Source organism: Oreochromis niloticus, linkage group LG19 (genome assembly GCF_001858045.2).
Source record: "Oreochromis niloticus isolate F11D_XX linkage group LG19, O_niloticus_UMD_NMBU, whole genome shotgun sequence".
Taxonomy (NCBI): domain Eukaryota; kingdom Metazoa; phylum Chordata; class Actinopteri; order Cichliformes; family Cichlidae; genus Oreochromis; species Oreochromis niloticus.
Window position 1 is genome coordinate 9696616 of NC_031983.2, and position 22184 is coordinate 9718799.

A 22184-nucleotide genomic window follows, 5' to 3' on the forward strand; every position below is an offset into this window, starting at 1 on the left:
CTTCAGCTTTGTGTCTTTTTCATTGTAGCTGAAGTCCAGGACAAACTGTGTTCCTTTTCACCTCAGTACGAAACGCGTAATATTTTCTCTGAATACGAGACGATTCTGTTTTTTACGGGACGGTTGGCAACTCTAATAATTAACCGTATGAACAAAATAAAGTTCAACATCAGTAACATAGCACCCACACAGCTGTATAGAAACTCCGTCATGCTAGCTAGCACGCAGTACGAAAAAGTCAGCATACTGAAAATAAACTCCACCTAAACTTGGTTTATATCTGACTCCGATAGACTGCAGGTCATAACTTCTTACCTGAAGTTCAGTTCACCTGACACGCGGACCGGCGGCCGCTTCGGGTCTCTCCTCTTGCCTCCCTTTTCCTTCATCCACCTGCTGGCTTCCACCACTTGCTAATGTTATTGAATCTGTGGAAGCTCCGCGATATCCACCACACGTAGTAACGAGTAACGAGCCTATCTAAATCCCAGTAACGAGTAACGCGTTCCTGGTTTTGGCATAATAACTAGTTACCGTGCTCGTTACCACAATAATAACGTAGTTACTGTAACGCGTTACTTAATAACGCGTTAGTCCCAACACTGTTCATGACTAAAAATTAATGACTGATAGCGATCCATTGTGGGTTTTTCTATATGTGAGTATGCTGCTACTGGATTGGCAGTGTTTGGGATCATTGTCATGCTGAAAAATGAAGCTGCTGATAATCAGATGGCATTGCATCGTGCCATCTGAACTGTGCTTTCTGTACACGCAGAGGAGAAACCTAGCTTGGTTTCAGCACAGTTCAAATGCCAGCATCCCTGCTGGCATTAGCATGCACGACACAAGAAAGTAGTATGTTTTGGAGCAACATGTGCTGCAATCCTGACATCCTTTACAGAGTTCTGGCTTTTAAAAAAATATATATTATGTCAGTCATTTATCTCCTCTGTGTACCTGCAGTTAACATTCAAATGATGATTTTTGCCACTAGTAAACATTCCTGTCAGTAGACTCTGTTACTCATCCCATTTCTTTAGACTCACTTGTTATTTATCAAGCAGCACCTACTGATCAATAAGATCTCTGTGAGCAAGATCTACTTTTGTTATCTTTGTCTTATACAGAGTCCAGCACTGCCTCTGCTCTCACACACTCAAGAGATGTTTTTCCTCTCTCTCTGTCTGCTCACAGATTCTGAGTCACTCCAGCTTATCGATCCAGTCTAGGAATCTTGTGCTTATCAGAATGACCCATCTCCCTTTTGCAGAAAAACAGCATCACGCAAAAATATTCCTTTTTTTGTTTATTTTTTTCAGAACAATAAAAATAGTTTAACAAAGACTTCATTCTCTCTTTTTTGACTATTTACAGCAGAAGATGAAAAACAAACAAACAACCAAACAAATGAAAAATAAACAAACAAAAACCCAAAAACGGTCATGTCCATTTCATCTCCTCTTGGCTCTGTTCTCACCCCGATCCTCCCTCTCCACCCTCCTTTGCAGGCTTGACAAGAGAGTACCAGGGCCTATTGCTGTGTCTTTGACGAGGTATACAGGCTATTCAATGATTGGTGACACGTTAAATTACGCAGACATCGCTTACTTTTGCACTCGGGAGCTTCGCCTTTTGTTCAGAACTGCACCGCACTTGGCCCATTCATGTATACGGTAGGTAACACTTAGCAGATTATGAGTGATGACACATGCTTCAACTTACTGGCATGACTGACTTAGGAAGATAAATGACACGATGACCCACTTTTTTCAGTTTCTTTTTCTTTTTTTAACTGTGGAAACAACACGTAACTGAGGAAAACAAGACAACCGACATGTCTCAGATGCATTCCTTGTCCAGTGGAGATAAACTGCTGTGTGTGGAGGGTCCCTGAGGGAAGTGAAGAAAGATGGTTTGAATGTACAAGCACTTACGCAAGTCATAACAGACACATCTAAGATTAATGGTTAGCTTCAAAAACGGAGCAGCTGTTATTACATTGCAGCGATACTGAATAATCACATGGAAGAAAACAGACCTCTCAGACAGCATGTGCAACCAGCGGACCTAAAAAAGCTTTTGGATACAGTACTTCAAGCTCCTTCTAAATGTCATAAAGCAATTAGGCCCTCTAAAGCACTCAATGGAAATGTCACAAGTAACTTGGATTTACACTTGTCACTTCTTAGTAAATAGCTGTATCCCAGCGGAGTAATGTCACTCTAGTAACGATAATTCCAAATGCAAATCCGAGATGAATCTCACTGTGTCACGATCTCCTCTGTAGACTGTAGAGTTTTTGCATGCCATGCGTGACAGCAGGTAGAACGAGCATAGAAGAGACAGAGCTGAAGCTTATTATTGCAATGTTTTCCTATAGCATGAGACTGCAGTATTCCCAGTCCCTACTGGGAGCCGGGATCCACGCGTGTTACTCTGCCAACTGAGAACAATCACATAAAATCAGGGCTGAGTGGCTGAACAATCAACAGCAGATGAAGTGAAAAGATGCCTGAGTAGTTGTGGCTATTATGCACCTGATCAGGACAGAGGTATCAATACAGTCTGAACAAATGCAAGAAGTCATACCATCAAACTTTAAAACGTAGAAATATTATACAACAGAGAAAATATGCAACAAAAAAGTGAGCTAAATCATCCATTTGAGATCAGAGAGGCAGAGGAAAAAGGGAGCAAAAACAGGCTGAGGGCCAGAAGCAGAAAACCTGTGTCCACATCGGGGTATTATTACAGTAGTCCAGAGGTCTGCATGTAATAGTGGTGAGTTTGAGCACCATCTCTATGGCTGCAGGTCAGAGGGTCACTGGTCCAATCAGGTTGGAGGGTCATGGCTGTCAGAGCTGATTTCCAGTGCAGAGCGGCAGGCTGGCACAGTGATGAGGATAATGACGTCTTAGTGTCACATCGGATCACACAGCAGACACACAGTTGCAGAGCAGGAGTGGGCAGGCTGGGCCGCAGGGGCCCCAAATGCACCCGTTGGGCACAAACAGTCCAAAGGCCTGGCCTTTAGTGTTCCCATAGTTCTGAGAGGAGCTCCAGCACAGTGCAGAAAGGATAAAATGAAGCCGGATACTCACATTTCAAATGTTCACAAGGGGTCGATATATACTGTCAAGGGAGCAGTTGCTTCAATTAAGCCACATGGCCGGGAGAAGTGATGGATGCCTATTCATCCGTTTCAGTCAGTTATTTCAGGCCCAAATCAGGAGGGACATGAAGGCTCATTAGTTTTTGAGGGTTAAAATCCTCTTCTTCACTGGTCACCCCCCAGCCCTGGGCCACATGTCAATGTGCTGAGTGCTCCTATGTAACACAGACAATAACAGTAAGCCTCACGCATAATATGTCTGAGCAAGAGTTAAGATCTGCAGCCATGCTAGCAGCCGTTTGAGGTTAAACTAGCTTAGCACAAATGCAACAGGAGCAGGAGCAGGGCTGTCAAAACATCAGATTTCTACAACAAAATTGTCAAGGCCATAACAATTGATAGTGGATATCTATAATAAAAAAGAAACATCAAATCTTATTTATGGAAGTAGCCAAATCATAACAACTTTTTTTTTGCTATATGCTAATAAGGTGACGTCTACAGAAAACCTTCAAAAATTACAACCCCAATTCTAAAAAGTTCAGACAAAATGTAAATAAAAACAGAATGCAATTATTTGCAAATCTCATAAACCCATATTTTATTTACAGTAGAACACACAAAACATGGGACATGTTACTCTTTCAAGAAAATTATTTGCTCATTTTGAAAATCAAAAAAGTTGGGATGGAAGCAACAAAAGGCCGGAAAAATAATTGGTACTATAAAGAAACGGCAACCAATTAGATTCAATGGCAACAGGTCAGTAACATGATGGGGCATAAAAAGAGCATGTTAGAGAGGCAGAGTGCCTCAGAAGTAAAGGTGGGCAGAAATTCACCACTCTGCAAAAACGATCTACAAGTGAAGATTAAGCATTTCATCATCTGTAGTATTTAATATTATCAAAACCTTGTGATAATCTGTAGAAATCCTCCAAGATTTCAGTACTGGATGCCTGTAACCTTCAGGCACTCAGACAGGCATGACTCTGTCATGGAAACCACTGCACGAGCTCAGAAACACATTGAGAAATCAACTGTTTAGTGTTCAGAAGAACAGAAATTTGAATTTCATTTTGGAAAACATGGATGCCGCCTCCTCTCATCTAAAGAGCACAGCGTTCAAAACCCTGCTGCTCTGATGGTATGGGGCTGCATTAGTGCCTATGTAACACATCTGGAAAACATCAGCAATGATATATAAAAGTTTTAGAGCAACATATACTCCCATTCAAACAATACGTTTTTCAGGGAAGAGCTTGCTTATTTCAGCAAGACAATGCTAAGCCACATAGAGTATCTATAACAACGGCACGGCATGTTAGTCAGACTCCCGGTGCTGCCTGCAGCTCAGACCTTTCTGAAAACACGGGTTTATGAGATTTGCAAATCATTTCAATCCATTTTTATTTACATATTTCAGAGTGTCCCAGTTTCTTAGCAATTGTGGTTTTATAATTTTCGATAGTCATCAGCATAATTTCCCTTTTAAATATCACTGCGTGTCAAAGAAACATGAGTAGAATATCTGCACCATCAGCTCTGGTACAGTACGATGGGAATGCCATTTATTTTGCATAAAGCAAGTTTTTGGACAAACTGAAAATATGAGGTAATGAAAGCTCAATATTACCAGACAAATTTCCTGGCAGTTCATCAAATATTTCTTCAGATAGTTACTAAACACACAAATGTGAAATCATTGTGCTACTACAACTACTCAAGGCACCAAAGTTATTAGGATTCAACTTCTAAGCATCATGAATGGATGCATCAAATGTCACAGCAGTACATCATTGATTTGTTGGGAGATTTCAGTCTGGACCACAAGTGGTGCTCCACTGTGCCGTGTTGCAAGCATGCCTGAAAACTAGACCAATGCTGGACTATAAAATGCTCGTGCATGACCTTTAATTAGTTTAATTGTCCAGTACAATATGCAAAAATGCAGTTTATCCAAATCAGATTTAAACTAGTAACAATCACTCGCATACCATCTATTCTTGTCTTGTAATCTACTTGTTCTCTGACAAGGTACCACAAACGCTTACCTTTGATTTGATTTCTCCCCCTTGTGTAAAGACTATAAAGGTTTCTTCATCCAAACATTTCCAGTGGCCTGTGGCACTCCTTTCATTGGTTCCTTCATTTTCATACGTTTAATTCAGAGTTAGAGCAGAAGAAGAGGTCTTCATAGTCACACCGACTACCGATTCAAAAATATCCAGTAGTTCTGCAATGCAAGTATGGGTCTGCAATGACATTCAATCATCTACCAAACTTATCACTCACTTAAAAAACAAAAAGTCTTGTCTGCAATTTTCCAATTTCTCCAGTGTTTTTGTTCATAACCTTTATGCTCCTTCTGCTCCAGTGAGGGAAGAAAAAACGAAAAACAAAAAAGCCACACTCCAAAAACATCTTCCGTTTTGCACGGAGTCACTTGTCAGGAAACACTGACAGTCCTTTGTAACCTTTAATGTTATACATATATATATATATACACATATACATATAGATATATAGATATATATCTATATGTATAACATAGTTTGTTTATATATGTATTTATATATATAAAAAAAAAGGTGTTCATAAATTAACTAACAATGTTCAGTAGATAAAATACCACTTGCTTGCATTTCTGTCCTGAAATCATCACTTTGTGCTTTCCGCAAACAAAAAAACATGAAAAAGAAGCAGCAGATTTTTGCCAGAGGTTAATCCATATTAAAAAAATGTCTCTTTAAATCTAAAAGGTTTTCTTTATCTGTGACGGCCGGGTATCCCATTGCCGTTTGCAGCCGGCTCTTCCAGCTCGTCGTCCTCAAAGCCATGAAAAGTGGAAGTGTCGCTCTCTGAGGTGGTGCCGAAGAGCTCCTCAGCTCCAGTAAAAGTCCCGTCTTCCTTCTCTTCTCCACAGTCAGCTGGAACACCAGACAGGAGGGCAACAGAGTCAAAAAACAAAATCATATGGCAATCATCACGGCATAATAAATCATGCAAAGATATATGTGAACATACTTGTGCACTGGCAGGCTGAGCAGGGAGACCCAGATTTACCCGTTTTCTTGTTTGAGCCCTGGCATTTATTACAGTAACTGTTGGGAATGCTGGTCCCACCTGGACCCTTTGGACCTAAACAGGAATTTCCAGGAAGAAATCAAAGTTTTAATGACAGTTGATTTAACCCAGATTATGTCAGGTGCCTATACAACTTATACAAACAGAATAGGACTAGAGTGAAAATCAGGTGACATTTGTTCTGAAGAAGTCAGTTTGCAGAAAAAAATTGTTTTTCAATTTTAATTGCATCAAATGAAATTACATTTAATTTAATTACATTTGTCTACGCCTAAGAAAAGAAAACCTAATTAGGATAAAAACAAACAAAACACCCCCCCCCCCCCCCCCCCCCACACACACACACAAAAAAAACTTTAAAATATAACCAGAACAGGGTTGACAAGAAGCAAAATAATTGTGGTGAATATAACTTAAAGTGTTAAAAAAGAGAAAACTAAACAGGAGCCACAGGTGTCACATTTACTTACGTTTGTGTCTGTCAGTCTGTGGTGCAGTGGGGGGTTGGGAAGCAACTGTGCTCCTTTCCCCGGCTCTGTCCTCCTCTGCCAGGTGGGAATGGGTGTAGTGGTAACTTAGTCCTGTGCGGTTCCTGTAGCGCTTTGCACAGACTGCAAGAAACACAGGGGAGATGATCATTCTCACTACTGTGGCTGCATTTCATTATCCAAATATAATTCTGGGAACACAGCATTTCTAAACGTAGAGTTGGGCAGGTGTTTTTTTCCCCCCTACATCTTCTGGCCATTTGTTTTTAGGATTATGGCTGGTTCTCATAGAGACCTTCACAAAGCTTCTGAGTTAAAATTCCACGGAGCATCTGGTTAGATGGTAATAATGTCAAAGAAACATAACTACAAAATATTTTTATGTACCCTTTTGTCTTTATAGGCAACAACAAAGTGCAGACTGATAGCATCATTGAGTATAGAGAAAAAAATGGAAGAAATGCTATCTAATGGAGCTAACTATTCTACTTCTGGCACCAGCACTTTAAGATCTGATTACAACAGTGAGTCAAATAAAACACCAAGCCAGACATCATAATAACCGTGGCTCAGATTCAAAGCACCAAGGGCACTTTTCAGCTTGAGAAAAATAACATAATGTAAGGGCTAAATCAATAATGGCAGCTCTTGCAACAATACCACTCAACAACCGATCAAAATAAATATCTAAAGAACTACAGTCAGAACAACAAATCAACGTACCTGAGGTTGAAGATTTGGAGTTCTGCCTTTGTTTGTATCTGTCTGAAACAGAAAAGACAAAAACACAAGAAGAAAGAGAAAAGATGAGGGTGTGTTTTTCCACACAGAGTCAGCAAGTGGAGTAAAATCCAATACCCCTTACTTGGATTTTCCACATGCAACTTGCATGTACAAGAATAGCTCAGACTGCAGTGGCAGTAGTTCATAAAGTTTTATCCTGTTACGTCCATAATTTGTTTTGCAAAGACACATTTTTTGTAGTTTTGCCTCTGTGCACCATCAGAGAGTGGATTTTAAATCAAACAATCAAGATGTAGTTGAAGTGCAGACATTCAGCTTTAAAATAAGCAACAATTATGCATCAACTGTTTAGGAATTACAGCCGTTTTTATACATGGTCTCGTTTTCAGAGGCTTAAAGGTAATTGGATAATTGGCTGACAAGCAGTTCTCTTGTTATTTTGTGACTAATAAGAAAGCAGATATAATATTGGAAGCTCATTCAAAGTGTTAAATTTCTATTCTTTTTTTTCCACTGTGATTTTAAATGAGATGTTAATGCAAGTGAGTGAGGCAGTCATTAGGCTGAAATACCCAAATAAACCTTTCAGAGAGATGGAAAAACTTTCTAAGTGGCCAAATCAACAATCTGGTGCATGATTCAAAAGAATGAATGCACTGCACTGGCAGCTCAGCAACACCAAAACCTCTGAAAGAACACAGAAGACCAGTAAAGCGCATGATGACAGAATTATTTCCATAGTTAAGAAAACCAGCTTCACATCTAGTCAGGAGGTAAACTAGACGCATCGTTATCAAGATCTACGACCATGAAACGCTTTCATGAATCGAAATATAGCGCAGGCTGCACACCACTGGTTACACTCAAGATTACAAAGGTCAGATTAGACTTTGTGAGAGAACATCAAAAAGAGTTTGCACAGTTCTGAAACAAAAAAAAAATCTCTACAGATGAAATCAAGGTCAACTTGCACCAGAATGACTGAAACAGAAAGTTATGGAGAACAAGACAAACAACTCATGATCTGAAGCAATCCACATCATCTATCAGTATGGATGGAAATCGAGAACCGGTTCCTAGCAGTTCCTATTGATCCCACTTATCAGTTCTTGCACTTGCGCTACAATCTGCTGATGTCAGTTGTCGTCGGAGGAAAATAGTTGAGCAGTTTACAGCGTGGATATGGACATTACTTTTATTTTTATTGCATTAAAGGACAAGAGTGTAATGGTAAAGAGCCAAATGCATCCAGGACAGTAACAACTGTATTAAACTGTTAACACACCTTCGGTCTTAGCAAGCAGCTGCACAGACAGCATGCTAACGCTAAGCTATCCAAAAACCCAGACTGGTGCTAAAGCCGAGTGAATGACGATCCCAGCCCAGGACTGCAGTCAAGTCATTCGTAATTTGGGAGCTGTGGTGAAGCCAGCTGCCGCTAAACTTCCTCAGGTAACAAAAGGACGAGGAGTCAGGCTGCAGCCTCCGTTTCTACCCGTTCATCGACGTAAAATCACTCTGGCGATTGCTTTGTGCTGTTGGCTTTCTGTTAATACCTAAATACTAAGAAATATCACATGTGTGTCTTCATTAGGATGGGGATTTGTTTTGGTGTGTTGGGCTGTAGCCTCAGGTTTATATTGTTTAATGATAATGAACAGACAGTGTGTGTTCAGGTCATTTTACAGAGCAACGTGAAAGTAATGTTATGAGTAGTATAGTCAATTATTTTCTCCTTGGACTAATTAAGTAATTTACTGCATTACTTTTAACAAAAGTGTTCTGTGTAATATGTGTAATAAATTATTCACAACAAAGAGAGGAAATACATCCAACACGCACAAACATTTGATCACACGACATGCAATTAATTTGCACGAATATAACGTCTTTGATATGATGCTTAGTGATGGCAGTAACTCTCAAAGCAGAGCTAGTGAGAGCCCAATGAGAATCAATAAGATAACTGACAAGGAATCAAATCAATAAGTAATATCGATAATGGAATTGAAATTCCTAAATCCTTATCAATTCCCATCCCTTTCTGTCAGCCGTAATGGAAGTAATGTTATAGTAGGGCATGTAGGGCTGCTGGTAGTATTGGGTCACTGGTGTTAATTGATGATGTGACTGCTGATACACAGACAGCAGGACGAATTGTAAACTCCACTGTGGCGGTGTGAAATAGCAAACCTACAAGTGAGGTGGCTGTAGCTCAGGTGGTAGAGCAGGTCATCTACTGATCGGAAGGTTGGTGGTTCGATTCCTGGCTGCCCCAGTCTGCATGCCAAATATCCTTGGGCAAGATACTAACCCCAAATTGCTCTCCGATGCATCCATCGGAGTATGAATGTGTGTGAATGTCAGTTAGAAAGCACTTAGGAAAACTGTGCTGGTGTGAATGGGTGAATGCACAAGTTGTGTAAAGCACTTTGAGTGCTCAGAAGAGTAGAAAAGCGCTATATAAGAACCAGTCCATTTACCATTTACAAGTGAGTGAGGCAAGTTTAAAAAGTCTAACTATATTATTGGTAACTGACTTTGAGGGTTGCTGTTGACCATGACAGAATTTTGAAGAGGAAATCTTGATCTGTAGGTGCTCTTAACAGCCTCACAACCAAGAGAAGCCTTTTTCTTATCCTTTCTCACACACAGCAAGACAATCTCTGCATCAGACGTTTTCTCGCTACTGAAAATACCTAGCTCGGTTTAGGTCAGAGGTCAGAGCTTGGATAGAGGGTGTAGGAGGCAGGACACATGATGCCCACTCACAGAATTCATCAAACAATTACCTGCTCCTTTTTTCACATGAGCTCAAAGTAGATAGCTGCAAGGGTAAAGTCTGTTTAATGGCTGACTTGGACCCAAACACATTCTGACATACAGCGAGTAATGTCTAGAAAAGTTCAGAGCTGCAGTGCAAAGTGTGAAAGCGGCTTAAACATTATTCTTCCAATTAGGTCTAAAATATAAACAGACTCTGTAAAAAGCCTGTCTAATTTATTTTATCAGTGAGGAGTGTAAACAGTAGTACTCTAGGAAACTGTTAGTCTCGTCTGTACAAGGTTACAACGTTAGATAACAAAATGAGAAGAAGAAGAAAAAAAAAAGAATTCAGCAGATTATCTACAAATCACTTGTATGAAGGTTAAATGATTTAAGAATTTGTCTCGACTTACTATCACAGACATATGGCTTATCATCATCTAGATCTGTCCTCCTGCGACCTGAACCCCGACCCTGAAGAAAGGCAAAAAAAAATCAATTCAATGAGACTGTCTTCTATGGAATCTGTGTTTTTAACATACAGACGTAACACAGAAAAGATCAGCCTGAGTTAACTGTGATTTGACTTTTTTGACTTTTCTAAACTGCATCTCCAGTACGTGTCCATCATCGTTTCTCCAGCCACTTACTCTTCCTTTTCCCCGATGTCTCCGCTTCGGAGTGTCCACCTCGTAGTCGTCGTCATCATTGAAAGCATCTTCTGCTGCATCTGCCTCCAGAACCCTCTGGGACAGAGAGAGATAGAGTAATGGATGATCAGTACTGATTAGAGCTTAGCTAGCTAGAGGAAAGGGGGGAAAAATAAATAAAAACACTATGATGAGGCAACAGAAGTTAAGAGGAACTACAGATTTTGATCACATCAGTTGCAAAGCCTGTGAGGATTTGGGTCAACAATGCCCTCAGCCCTAACCTTGACATCTTAACACATCTCCATTTTCATTTCGATCCCAACAACAAAGCTATACAGCTTTTTAAAATCTCAGTTTAGAACAAACATTTCAAGCATTAACAAAAACATTTAAGTACATTTCTCCCCCCAAAGATTTAATGTCTTTATACGTGCTGTTTTTGTGACTACTGAAAGTTATGGCTCTCCTCATTTATTTGGAAAGGGTTTTAGTCTTGTTCACACAAAATAGTATTACCAGAGCGGCTGCAGAGTGGCAAGATTTCCTTCTGGAAGGACTTGGCCATTATGCTCCAAGCACCCTCTTCCCATAAATATGCATGTTTCCACAAGTGTATTTGGTGGAATGTGTGATGCTAGGAGATATGCCTGCTTTTGACTTGCAACAAGAAACAATAAAGATACTGACATTTTTTTCACAGGCAGAGCTACTGCATTGAAAACTCAAGTTCTATATCTTCCCTTTTCCTAAAATGCCTCTCAGTGAGACAACAGTCATCTAACAAGCACCGCGGGTCAGCTGGAAAAACTTGGCAGGTTGCCTTGGCAACCAGTTGGGGCACAAAACATCACTGTGAGTGCCAAGGCCTTCGATCGTTTAACTGATACCACACAACATTTACATTTTAAAACGTTTACCGGATGCTATGAACCGCACTGATCCACACGCGGTGTGACTGGACCCACCTGGATCTCCAGCAGGCTCTCCTCATCGTTCTTGGAGGCGTTCCTCTTGTCTAGGCCCTCTCCACGAAGCAGAGCTTCCAGTGTAGTGCTCTGAGTCGGCAAAGTGTCCTTTGACATGAGACCGCCGTCTGCATGAAGACAAATAACAGGCAACATGTGATGAGTCATCACAACACCGGCTTAGTGTTTGTCAACTGTGCGCTTTAAGTGAAAACGTCAGAGTGCTAATGCACAGCATGTGCAGTGTATCACCATCAAGCACTATAATTTCGATAGGAACCAGCAGTGTCACAAACAGTGACCTGCATGAGCAGCTTTTATCAGCATAATTCCATTATCTTCCTTCTCTTCCACTCTTACTAGAACTCATAAAAGCATGTGGCAATTTGGTGTAGCATTTGTTTTTTTTTTTAATGCTTATCATCTCTTTGGCCTGCAGCAGAATGTGTCATCACAGCCATTTTTCCACAACAATATACTGCTGGAAAACAACAAAAAACAAAACATACATGTTCTCGCTCTGAGGAAGACTGCACAGTCACTGAGGTCTCGGTACTGCTGCCCTATGCGGACATTAGGCTGACTTTGTCCACAGGAATGTACTTATGTGGCTTATCGCTTTAACTTGAACACATGCAGATATCTCCTCCTACACTGACGATCTAAACAAACAGTGTAGGAGGCGAGCAGGTTGAGCAGACAAAGCAGAACAAACAAAAGCTTTGACAGCTAGTCGGATCCACACATCTTATTTGCACAATCTCCTCTACAGAGAGCTTCATGATCATCCAGTTGCTTTGTGGGTCTTTGAAGAGGACATACTTCAAAGCCCCAGCTTTTGCAGAATATTGAGCACGTAGGACCTGAAACAGCAGAGGACTGCATAGGTGAGAGGCAGGCACAAAGAGATAGGTACGAGAGGGAGAAAGCTCTATGCTTCTTAAAAATTGGCCCTTCCACCATGTGGCAGCAGCCCCTCACCATTGTGTCTGCGCACGTTGACTTTCAACTCTCCGCGACGAGACAACCCCCCACCCCCATCCTTTCCCTCCCTCCCTCTCTCTCCCTCTCTCAACCCATGGGAGCTGGGGGGGGCTAAAAATAGAGCCGGCAGCAGCCTGCAGCAGGGAGCTGATTCTGCATGCAGCCCCAGTCCCTCTAGCACACCATCAGACAGTGAGACAGACTCTGGCTGCTGCCCTGAGCTGGCCACCTCTGGCCAGCTGTACAATGTGCTCCATATAAGAGACGCCAGGTTAAATCGGGGTATGTTTCCCCTCTGCTGGGCACTCGCAGACAGCGCATACCAATCCACTTTTTATTGGAGAAGGGAAGGGACAGCAGGGTGGTGGTGTGGTCTCGGCGAGCACAAGCTCAGTGGAAAACAATAGACTACAATGGGATGTGTTTAGGAAACAAAGGCTTTGTTCACATGCTGTCACTACATCTTGGTTTCTCTTTCCAGTCTCTCTCGCTCTCTCTCTCTCGCTTCCTCAACATCCCAACAATTTTTCCTTCTAACATGCAAAACACATAAACACAGCACCACAATCTTGGAGATTACTGTCAAAACATTATGCATTTTCTTTTTGCAGAAACTACTTGAAAGACCAAGATGTAACCTTGCATTTCTGTGTTTATTCCTTAGGATAGTGTAACCTCCCAGTGGGTATGAAAGCTTTGGGCACAGAATGGACCTGTTACTCGGTGTTGAGAAAGACTGGCCACCAAACACAGACACACTGCGTGGCAGGCTACAGGGAGAGAAAGATGAAAGAGTTGCCAGAGAGAAAGAGACAAACCCAATCAGCAAGGGAGGTGGCAAGTAGAAAATAAGATGGAGTGAGAATATAGAGAGGGTAAATGTGTTGAGTGAGCTGTTTCAAGTGGCAGTCAGAGAAGACCAAACTTCATTCCATAACATTTATTAAATACTGTCTGCAGTGGCCAAACTCTGTCTCGCTGCTCCCAGCAGCGGTAAATCTAATTACATGTTCTACTTCTCACAAAACAAGTTTACCAGCCGTGGCGAACACAGCCACATTTCATCCTCTGAAAAATGACTGGCAGACTGCTCTGCTCATTGCGCTGAGACTGACTGATATGCTTTTAGTGAGATTATTCCAGATCATCACCAGTAATCACATGAGCTGAAGGAGGTGGGTGGAGATCGAGGGGGAGCTGGCTGAGTGGGAGGAGAAGCTGAGTGGAGCAGAGAGCGGTGGGCAGGTGGCATGCCGAGAAGAGGCTGCAGGGTCTTACCGAGCTGGAGGCCGTAAATGCCCAGGCGGGGATCTGTGGAGTTGTGCAGCCGTCTTTTTTTTCGCCAGCAGCGGGCGGGGTACGTGTACATCTGTCCGGCTGCAACACCTGTAGAATGAACGCCATGAATGAAAATTCAAGTCTCGTGGCAATTTGTTTGTTTCGACATAAAGTCCTTCAAACTTTTTGTTTTTCTCTCCGAGACTGACAGGACAGTCTCCAAACCACCAAACCAAAACACACTAAACCAAATCATGATCATTTACTAATCTTAGCCAAGTAGTTTTGTTCCCTAAACTTCACTAAAAAGAACTTAATAATGTATTTTATGTCTTTTAGCTGAAGGTTACTTGCCACTCCCAACCACTAATACCCCTTTTCCATTAGTACATACTCTGATTGGCTTGACACGACTTGGTTCGGCTCGACTCGTTTTCCACTGAATATGCGTAGGGCTCATTACAGTAACGTGACCGAACGTCCCATGACATCATTTGTTTGGGACACAAATGCCACAACAAAGGAGGAAGTTGAGGCGATGGTATCCCTGCTGCTCGGTCTGTGGCTCAAACTCGGGATCACTGTGTTTGTTTTTTTTGTTTAGCCATTTCTCTCGCTGCTGGGTTTCAAGATCGCTGTTTTGATTTTCATGAAGGAGACACTCTCATGACTCATTGAGTGATGTTGCTGACTATCTAATCAGTGGAATTCAGTCTGTTGGTGTCATCTTTTCGGATCATCTCAGATCCCTTGGAAACCCGGCCAAGTAGGTACTTGAAAAGTACCTGGTACCAGGTAATAATGGAAACCCTAAAAACCGTGTCGAACTGACCCAAGTCTTCTTTCTTTTTGCATGCACATTGTGGGTGTTTTCACTCACCGGGGCTGCGATGGTGACGTTCCATCCAGATGTAGCAGTTGTTCTGGGCCACCCCGGTTTGAGAGTCCAGGAATGGCAGGCGGACGCTGCGTTCAGCGCACAGGCGGGCATTGTAGCTGCGGCACTGCTCAATGGCCTCTTTATAGAACTGGTCGCCCAACCTGTCGAGAATTAGCAAAGATCTATGACAAGGGTAGATGTGGTTGGTTAACTTCAACTAATTGCAAATGACATCACCCGCTGGTTAATGAACTCCTATTTTTAACCTACGAGCATTAAAACACAACTTCACTACATGGGACTGCCAAGGGCTGGATGTGACAAACATTACATGCTCATACAATACCAACCGATCAATCAAAAAGTAGGCTTGCCTTAAAGCACATTTTGCTTTATCATTCATTTTGACTTGAGGGGACAACAGTTTAAAAAATGAACACCATGTTGTAGAGATGCACTGACTGATCAGTCAGGGACCAGGATCGGCCCATTCCTAGCATGCCCATCTCAGGGGGTCATGCTGAATGAATGAATGAATGAATGACAATGCTGAATGAATGACAAGTTGACCCAGACAGGGAAGGGAGTGACAGTGGAGTTCACCGGGGAAAGGCAGAAGTCCAAAAAACCCCATCACAGGGCTAAAAATACAATATGAAAAGTACATACTGTGGCTGCAGTGGACATATCATTGCTTTTAACAGTCTAGGTTTCACTTCAGTTCTTTGTATGTTAACTTCTCCACAGCTGGCTGATGGACCAACAACAGTACATCAGGAGTAGCCCACAGACCGGTTGCACCACATACTTTGCACACTGCCTCTATGGACAACAGAGCACTCTCTGCAGGTAGAAGGGCACTCTGCGACTGCCCATGGACTGCCTTTTTGCTACCACCGCTGAAGTATAATTTCAACATCAAAGTATTTCTTCCAGAATACTTTTTTGCAATCGGTGGAGTCGCTCTCTGCTGGCCACAACCCACAAGCTACATCCATCTTTTATACACAGTCTATGTACAGTAGTGGAAGCACAAGGAAGCAAAAAAGGAGCACAGAAAAGTCAAGAAAACAGTCTTATTAAAAATACTCAAAAGTTAAAAAGCTTAACAACTCTTACAGAACAGATCAGTTTATTAGCAATTCATATTGCAGCTAGCACCAGTGGGACTGAATTTAATAATGATATATCCGGTAAATATGCAATATTTGCCTTTGCACTATAGTGGAGTAGAAACAGACTGTAGAAAATGGGGATGCTCTTTTAAAGTGCAACTACTAATCAGACTTGAGTAAATCTACTCTTATAGTTCTCACCACTGTTGACACAGCTGGGACACTGATGTGGAAGCTTCTTTGAAGAACCGGTCAAGAAGTGCTGTGCTGCTAACAATAAGGGCGACTATACTTACGCAGCGTCTGATATCCAAGATATTCATCATGTACTAATGCTTCGATAAAGGCCTGTTGCTTTGCTGGCTGCAGATCACTTAGCTGAAGCAGCTATACGCTGATGGAAAGCCAGATCAAAACAAAACAAGGGAAGAAACACGTTGCTTCTTTAAAAAAAGACCGCAAAGATAAAGTGTATCTTTCATACTATCTGTTTCCTGTATATTCAAGTCCCCAAGAACCCAGCAATGCTGTTAGCATCAAACCCTGTTCAATTTAGGGATCAAACTGACAGCTGAGCTTCTCACTCCTGTTTCCACCTTGCCAACAGGGGGAATTTGTGGAAAGAAAAAAAAACAATGCATCCCATTTACAACAGTTCAACCACTCTGCTGCTCCCACTCCTGAGGTTAAACATATTATTACCTCTGTGGGCTCTTTGTTTGATCTGATTCAAGACAGGCTGTGAGCTACACTGACGCTGACTGTGTTAGATTATCACGCAAACACTGAATCTGGGGTCTGATATAAAGTCACTCCTCCGACCAGCAAGCAGCTAAGACTCTCGCACTTTAGTTCCACTTTTCTTAGTGCTGCTGAGATTTTGGCAGTCCCTGAGGGTTTCAATGTTAATATTCAGAGTGAAATGGGGGAGGAAATTTCACATTCAAGCCCTCAATCGCTGCCACACGCCTGGTATGGTAATTAGCCTACTTAATTAATCTCAGCAGAGTGCCTAGCACAAGGGCAGGTTCTAATTTGACTATATCAAAGACGAAGGTAACTGCTTCATCTCTGAAATCATGACACGGTACTTTGGATGCGTTTTCCACAGTTTGCTATTATATCACAGGGCCAAGAGGGCCCAATAATAGCTACTGGTTCTTCTGGTATAAACATCCCCACATCCGAATAATGAAGCTCCTCCACGTGTTCTCAATTACAGCATTAGAAAGACGGCCATTTTGAAGTGAAACTAATGAGCTGCGGGTTGTGAGTCGAGGCTGGAATTTTAAAGCGGAGGTAGAGGTGCTGGAAGGCTGATTTGTCAGTGCTGCTCGGATCCCACACTCCTCCTTCCCCTCCGTCTTTGCCCCCACTCTTGAGACAACGTCCAGCTATGCATTTGAGACAAAACCAGAGTGTGTGTGAAGTTTCCGGGAAGGACAGGCTTCGTGTCAGTGTGATTGAGAAGAGTAAACAGTCGCAGGTACACAGCTAGCGCAGGGAGGGGTGGAAAAGTGTGAGGGAGATGAGAAGGGAGAGGGAAGGAAAAGCTAACAAGCAGATCATGACTAATAAACACAGGACTTTATTCTAATGAATAATTGCATTACTACTGCTCCCTGCTTAATAAAGACGTAGCTGATTGATTTGCGATGCATACAAAGCCAAAAACAACACAAATTTCTCACATGTAGCAGGGTTTTCTCTGGCTTTAAGGTGCAGGAATTTTTACAAGCGTATTCACACAGGGATAGACTCAAAACAGATTTGCCACAAAGCATGAACACACAGGGTCAGCGGTTTGACATGCTTGCTAGTAGCTTCATCGGATTTAAGAGAAATGTTTAGCTCATGAAAAAAAAAATAATAGCACGTGGCTTGGTAATAAAACGCATAAATTAGATTTGTCAAATGTGTACCGTGTGCGGAGCGTCTCGTTTCCAACAGTAAATCCCTGTCAACCTAACCTGTGTGCTTCAGTGGCATTCCTTGATATCAACACACAGCTGCGATGGGGCATAGTGTGACATATCAGTTTACTAAAAGCAGATCGGCTGCGAGTGCTCCCTGAAGCCAGCTACGGGCGCACGCTAGTGCCAAGAAACCCCTGCGATTACTCGAGTTGAATAAGGCGGGAGAGGATGCCGGTTGGTCTTAAGTGAAAGCTGCAGTGCAAGGGGGTTTGAGGAGGGAGGATGGTGGAGCATCTGAACATGTAAGTGGGTGAAAGACTTCTGGTGGTTGCTAGCTGTGTGTGCAACAGCACGAGCTGCATCAGAGCCCTGCCGCCCCCAGCAGCAGGTGTTCCGGCTTAGGTGAGAGATCTTTCTGACACCTGTAATGAGTGACAAGACCCACATGTCCAGCGACACAGGAGGGGGTTGGGGGGGCACACACACACACACACACACCACCTCCAACTCAGTATTCACAACCTTCTGCCTTGTTCTGACAGACTAGTCTGTTGACTCGGCTGAAAGATAGCTTCAACTTTATATTTTTGGACATTATTTTCATAATCAAGTTAAGATCAGAGAATGAAGCAACAGTTTGAAGAAGAACTGATCAAGTAACACACATGCGCAGTAAGATGATTGGATAAAGCTTCCAAGTATGCAGCTGAATAACACAATTATGTACTGACCAACTACAGACAACTAAAATGTATCTCTGGAGCCTTAGAGAGGTGTGCAAACCACTGGTTTAGACAATCCAGCTACATTTTTAGCTTGTTTGTCTGTTTTCTATTACGGAAAATAAATACGGAGGAAATACGGAAATAAAATATGGAAAATATGGAAGAAAAATACACAAAAATGAGCTCAAATTTGCACTAAACCAGATTTAGCTATTAGAATTAGCCATAAACACTTGACACTTGTGTGCATGCTACAGCCTCAGAGGTATGTACAACACATCCCCGATGTCTTCCAGCTGAGCAGAGAAGGTGAGTGTGCGCATGAGGGTGAAGAACAAAAGCAAATCTTGTGGCCAGTGGGGCCTCCGCTATCAGCGTGTTCCTGTCAACGGTTCACCGTGTCACATGGCTGCGTCCGTAATGTAAGCGTGTGTCAACACACGTTTTGCATATCTAACGACAAACTGCAGAGAGCAGGAGAGCTACGAGTGAGCTGCAGTCATGACAAAAAGCTAGTGCTTTACAATAGCCCGGCTTGTAAGGAGAATATGTAAGCGCAACAACAAAAACAAAAGAAAAGAAAAACAAAAATCTGATATAGAACAACTTCTGTCTCGTGTGCCGTATTTAGAAGGTATCTCAAACTTGCAGGTGCACTGCTGCTCCACAGGAAGCAAGAGCTACCACATAACAAGGGTAGGGGGAGGGCCTACAAAGTGACTGCATCCTGATAGCAACCTCTGATTACACCAATCAGAACAACACAGTCTGGCTGAGGGCAGGGGTAAAAAAAACCAGACCATACACCTCCACACTGCAGTACCAATAAACAGCAAGCCTGACTCACTCAAAGTCTACTCAACAGCAAATGACAAGAAAGCTGACAACACGAATCCGGCGGGTGGAACGTCAGGAGAGCTGCGGATGGAAGATGTGTCCAGGCGGCAGATAAACTCCAGCTGTGGCTCAAATTTTAATGAGCAGCTTTATGCGCTCCCCTTATTAATTAAATATTCCAGCCTCCATTTTAATCAGCAGATTCTGGAGATTACTGTCGTCCAACAGAGCTCAGAGAAGGGGACAGACCTCACCCAGGCGTGCGCGGGCCTGCATGCTCCTGCTCCATCAGCCTCATCCTCACAAAGTCAAACTAGCAGTTCCATTTCCCTGAAGTGAATCATCTTAATACAAAAAAAAAGGTCAAACTGGTCCACGGGAGCGACATCCAATTAGTGTCAAGTGTGACTAATTATAATCTGACAAACGTGTGAAATGAAGTCAGAAACCCGAGACAGAGGCTAATTATAGCAGATTGAAACACTTCATTAAGCACAGCTTATAGCAAGGAGACATTCCACATCAGAATGCTAAAACGTCAGTGAGATGAAGCGGCTTGACAGCAGACAGATACCGAGGCTTGCTGGGATACAAGAGAAATGGCCCAACACCGGTAGTCATGAAATGCACCTCTGCGTGCTCTCGTGAAAACACACAGGCGTGAGGTACGAGAACAGCAGCAGTTTAGATGGGGAGGGAATTATTTATTGAACATTTGCACTGAACATCGAGTGGGTTCGCTGAGCTGCTCAGGTGCCAGCAGAAGGAGGCTGTGATTGCACTGGGCAATTCCCCGGTGAGTAAAACTGTTGAGCAGTTTGAGCGAAAATTGAGAGCATGCTCAGTCGACTGAGGAGTACATAACGATTCAACACCCCCCCCCCCCCCCCCCATTTCTTTTTTTGTGGGCAGGGAGGTTATCTTACTAGGAGGCCACTTTACTGGATCATCACATATACATAAACATATACATATATACTCTGGATGCTTAAAATTAACTTCTCAATAGATGGTGCAAAAAACACCATCCTTTCCAGCATCCTTTCCTAGGTGTAATAATGCCTCAATAACAATGGCAGCATGGGGTGCATGGATGTGCAAGGTGCTGTGAGGTCCACTCCTTGTGCTCACAGTCCACTGAGGTGGCAGGGTACCTCTGTGATGGAGCAGATGGTTCTCCTGCTTGTGCCCAACACTTCCTCTCTGTCGGAGCATCTCTCTGACAGATGGGCCCAGGATCCTGGACCAAGCTAATCTCCAGCACTCCTCCACTTAAAGGCACAGTGGAGACAGCCTGCACTATACCTCCACAGTCCCGTGATTATAACACATCAATACAGGCGGACTGCCTGGTGACAGCCGCGCAACTTAACATGCATTTAAAGATTTAGCAGACCACAATGTGATTTCAGCACAAAAATGACAAGGAGCGAGAGGCCAAGTGTGTCTAACTTGCAGTGATACGTCTACCAGTAGGAACTGGTAAAACAATACAGAAGAACAAAGGAGAAAATGGGAGGGAAAGGTGGAGTATTTCTTTGAAGTTGAGGGACAAAAAACGGCAGTGCATGCACTATTTGAGCGCAGGGTGACAGCCTATTTTCAGCGGCGGAGTCAACTGCTGTCACTTTTGTCGATTTCGCCAGCAAGCATGCAAATACAAAATGCCTCCTCCCTTGCTTTACCGGGTCCTGACCACGTCTGCGCTCGGAGGAGCCAAAGTTGACATGTCGACAATTCACACCAACTATAAACGACTTTCGGAATGTCAGATGATATTCCGCCGCTATGTCCCACCGAGCGAAGGAAGAAATTCGGCTTTTTAATTATTCGTAACGGCGCAAAGGCACGTTGTGGAGAGTTTTTTTTTTTTTCAAATAAATTTACAGCCCAGAAAAAGACGACACTCTCCCGTGTTGTATGCAAAGCCGTGTAGAGGAAAAGCCCCGCTAGTACAGCGAAAATGTCAAGCAGCCGAACGCACGTTGTTTAAAACCAAATGTTGAAATCTAGCGGAATTAAAAAAATAAAAAAGAAACTATACGAGGTTACTTTGCCATGCAAGAAGTACACAAAATGAATTTGGACAGCTTAATAGCTCATATGCACACGGCTGGAAATGGCATGCACTAGCGCTCAGTTTAAATGTACGACTTGGCAACAAAGTAGATATTCACAATTTCCTCAATGTCTAAATTACTTACGCTTTTAGTGGATTCTGAATGACAGCCGCCATTTTGCTACAATGTAACGCAATATCGGCGTCTTGCAGTTCTGAGGGAAACCTACGAAAATTGACCAATCGGAGCTCAGGGTGAATTCGTGGACCAATACATCTGCAGCATGAGCGGATAGGGCGTGGCTTAATGGGGTAAACTGTCAAAATTATTTTAAAGGGTTTTCCCTTGTATTTATATTGTACACAACTGAATTACAGCACTTTTAAAGAGACCCTTACTGTAGCTTTGGATAGATATCACATGCAACTTCCTCGATTGGCTCACTGATACCATGCAGTGTATTGGCACAGAATATCAACATGGAAGCTTGGGTTTAATTATTTATTAAAATAATTATAAATCATTTATTATTATCAATAAGCACCAAGCAAATATTATTTGATTTTTTTTCT

The 22184-nt window shown here is 42.5% G+C and overlaps 1 protein-coding gene across 2 annotated transcripts; it reads right to left on the minus strand.

Annotated features, from left to right (window-relative positions):
- Positions 1–1296: 1296 nt before the first annotated feature.
- On the minus strand, positions 1297–21852 carry LOC100704966 (zinc finger protein DPF3). Of its 2 annotated transcripts, XR_003215282.1 has the most exons (11): positions 21757–21852; positions 14960–15120; positions 14080–14187; positions 11818–11945; positions 10850–10945; positions 10613–10673; positions 7413–7454; positions 6672–6812; positions 6142–6255; positions 5169–6044; positions 1297–3330 (listed from the first exon to the last, which is right to left on the minus strand). XR_003215282.1 is itself a non-coding variant. In XM_025901048.1 (10 exons), exons 1-10 carry the CDS (start codon positions 21786–21788, stop codon positions 5884–5886), a joined length of 1044 nt encoding a protein of 347 aa, XP_025756833.1. In that variant the 5' UTR covers positions 21789–21852; the 3' UTR covers positions 3952–5883. The 2 variants fall into 2 exon arrangements, 1 of the variants encoding a protein (XP_025756833.1); XM_025901048.1 differs by lacking the exon at positions 1297–3330 and having other exon boundaries at positions 3952–6044.
- Positions 21853–22184: the final 332 nt, after the last annotated feature.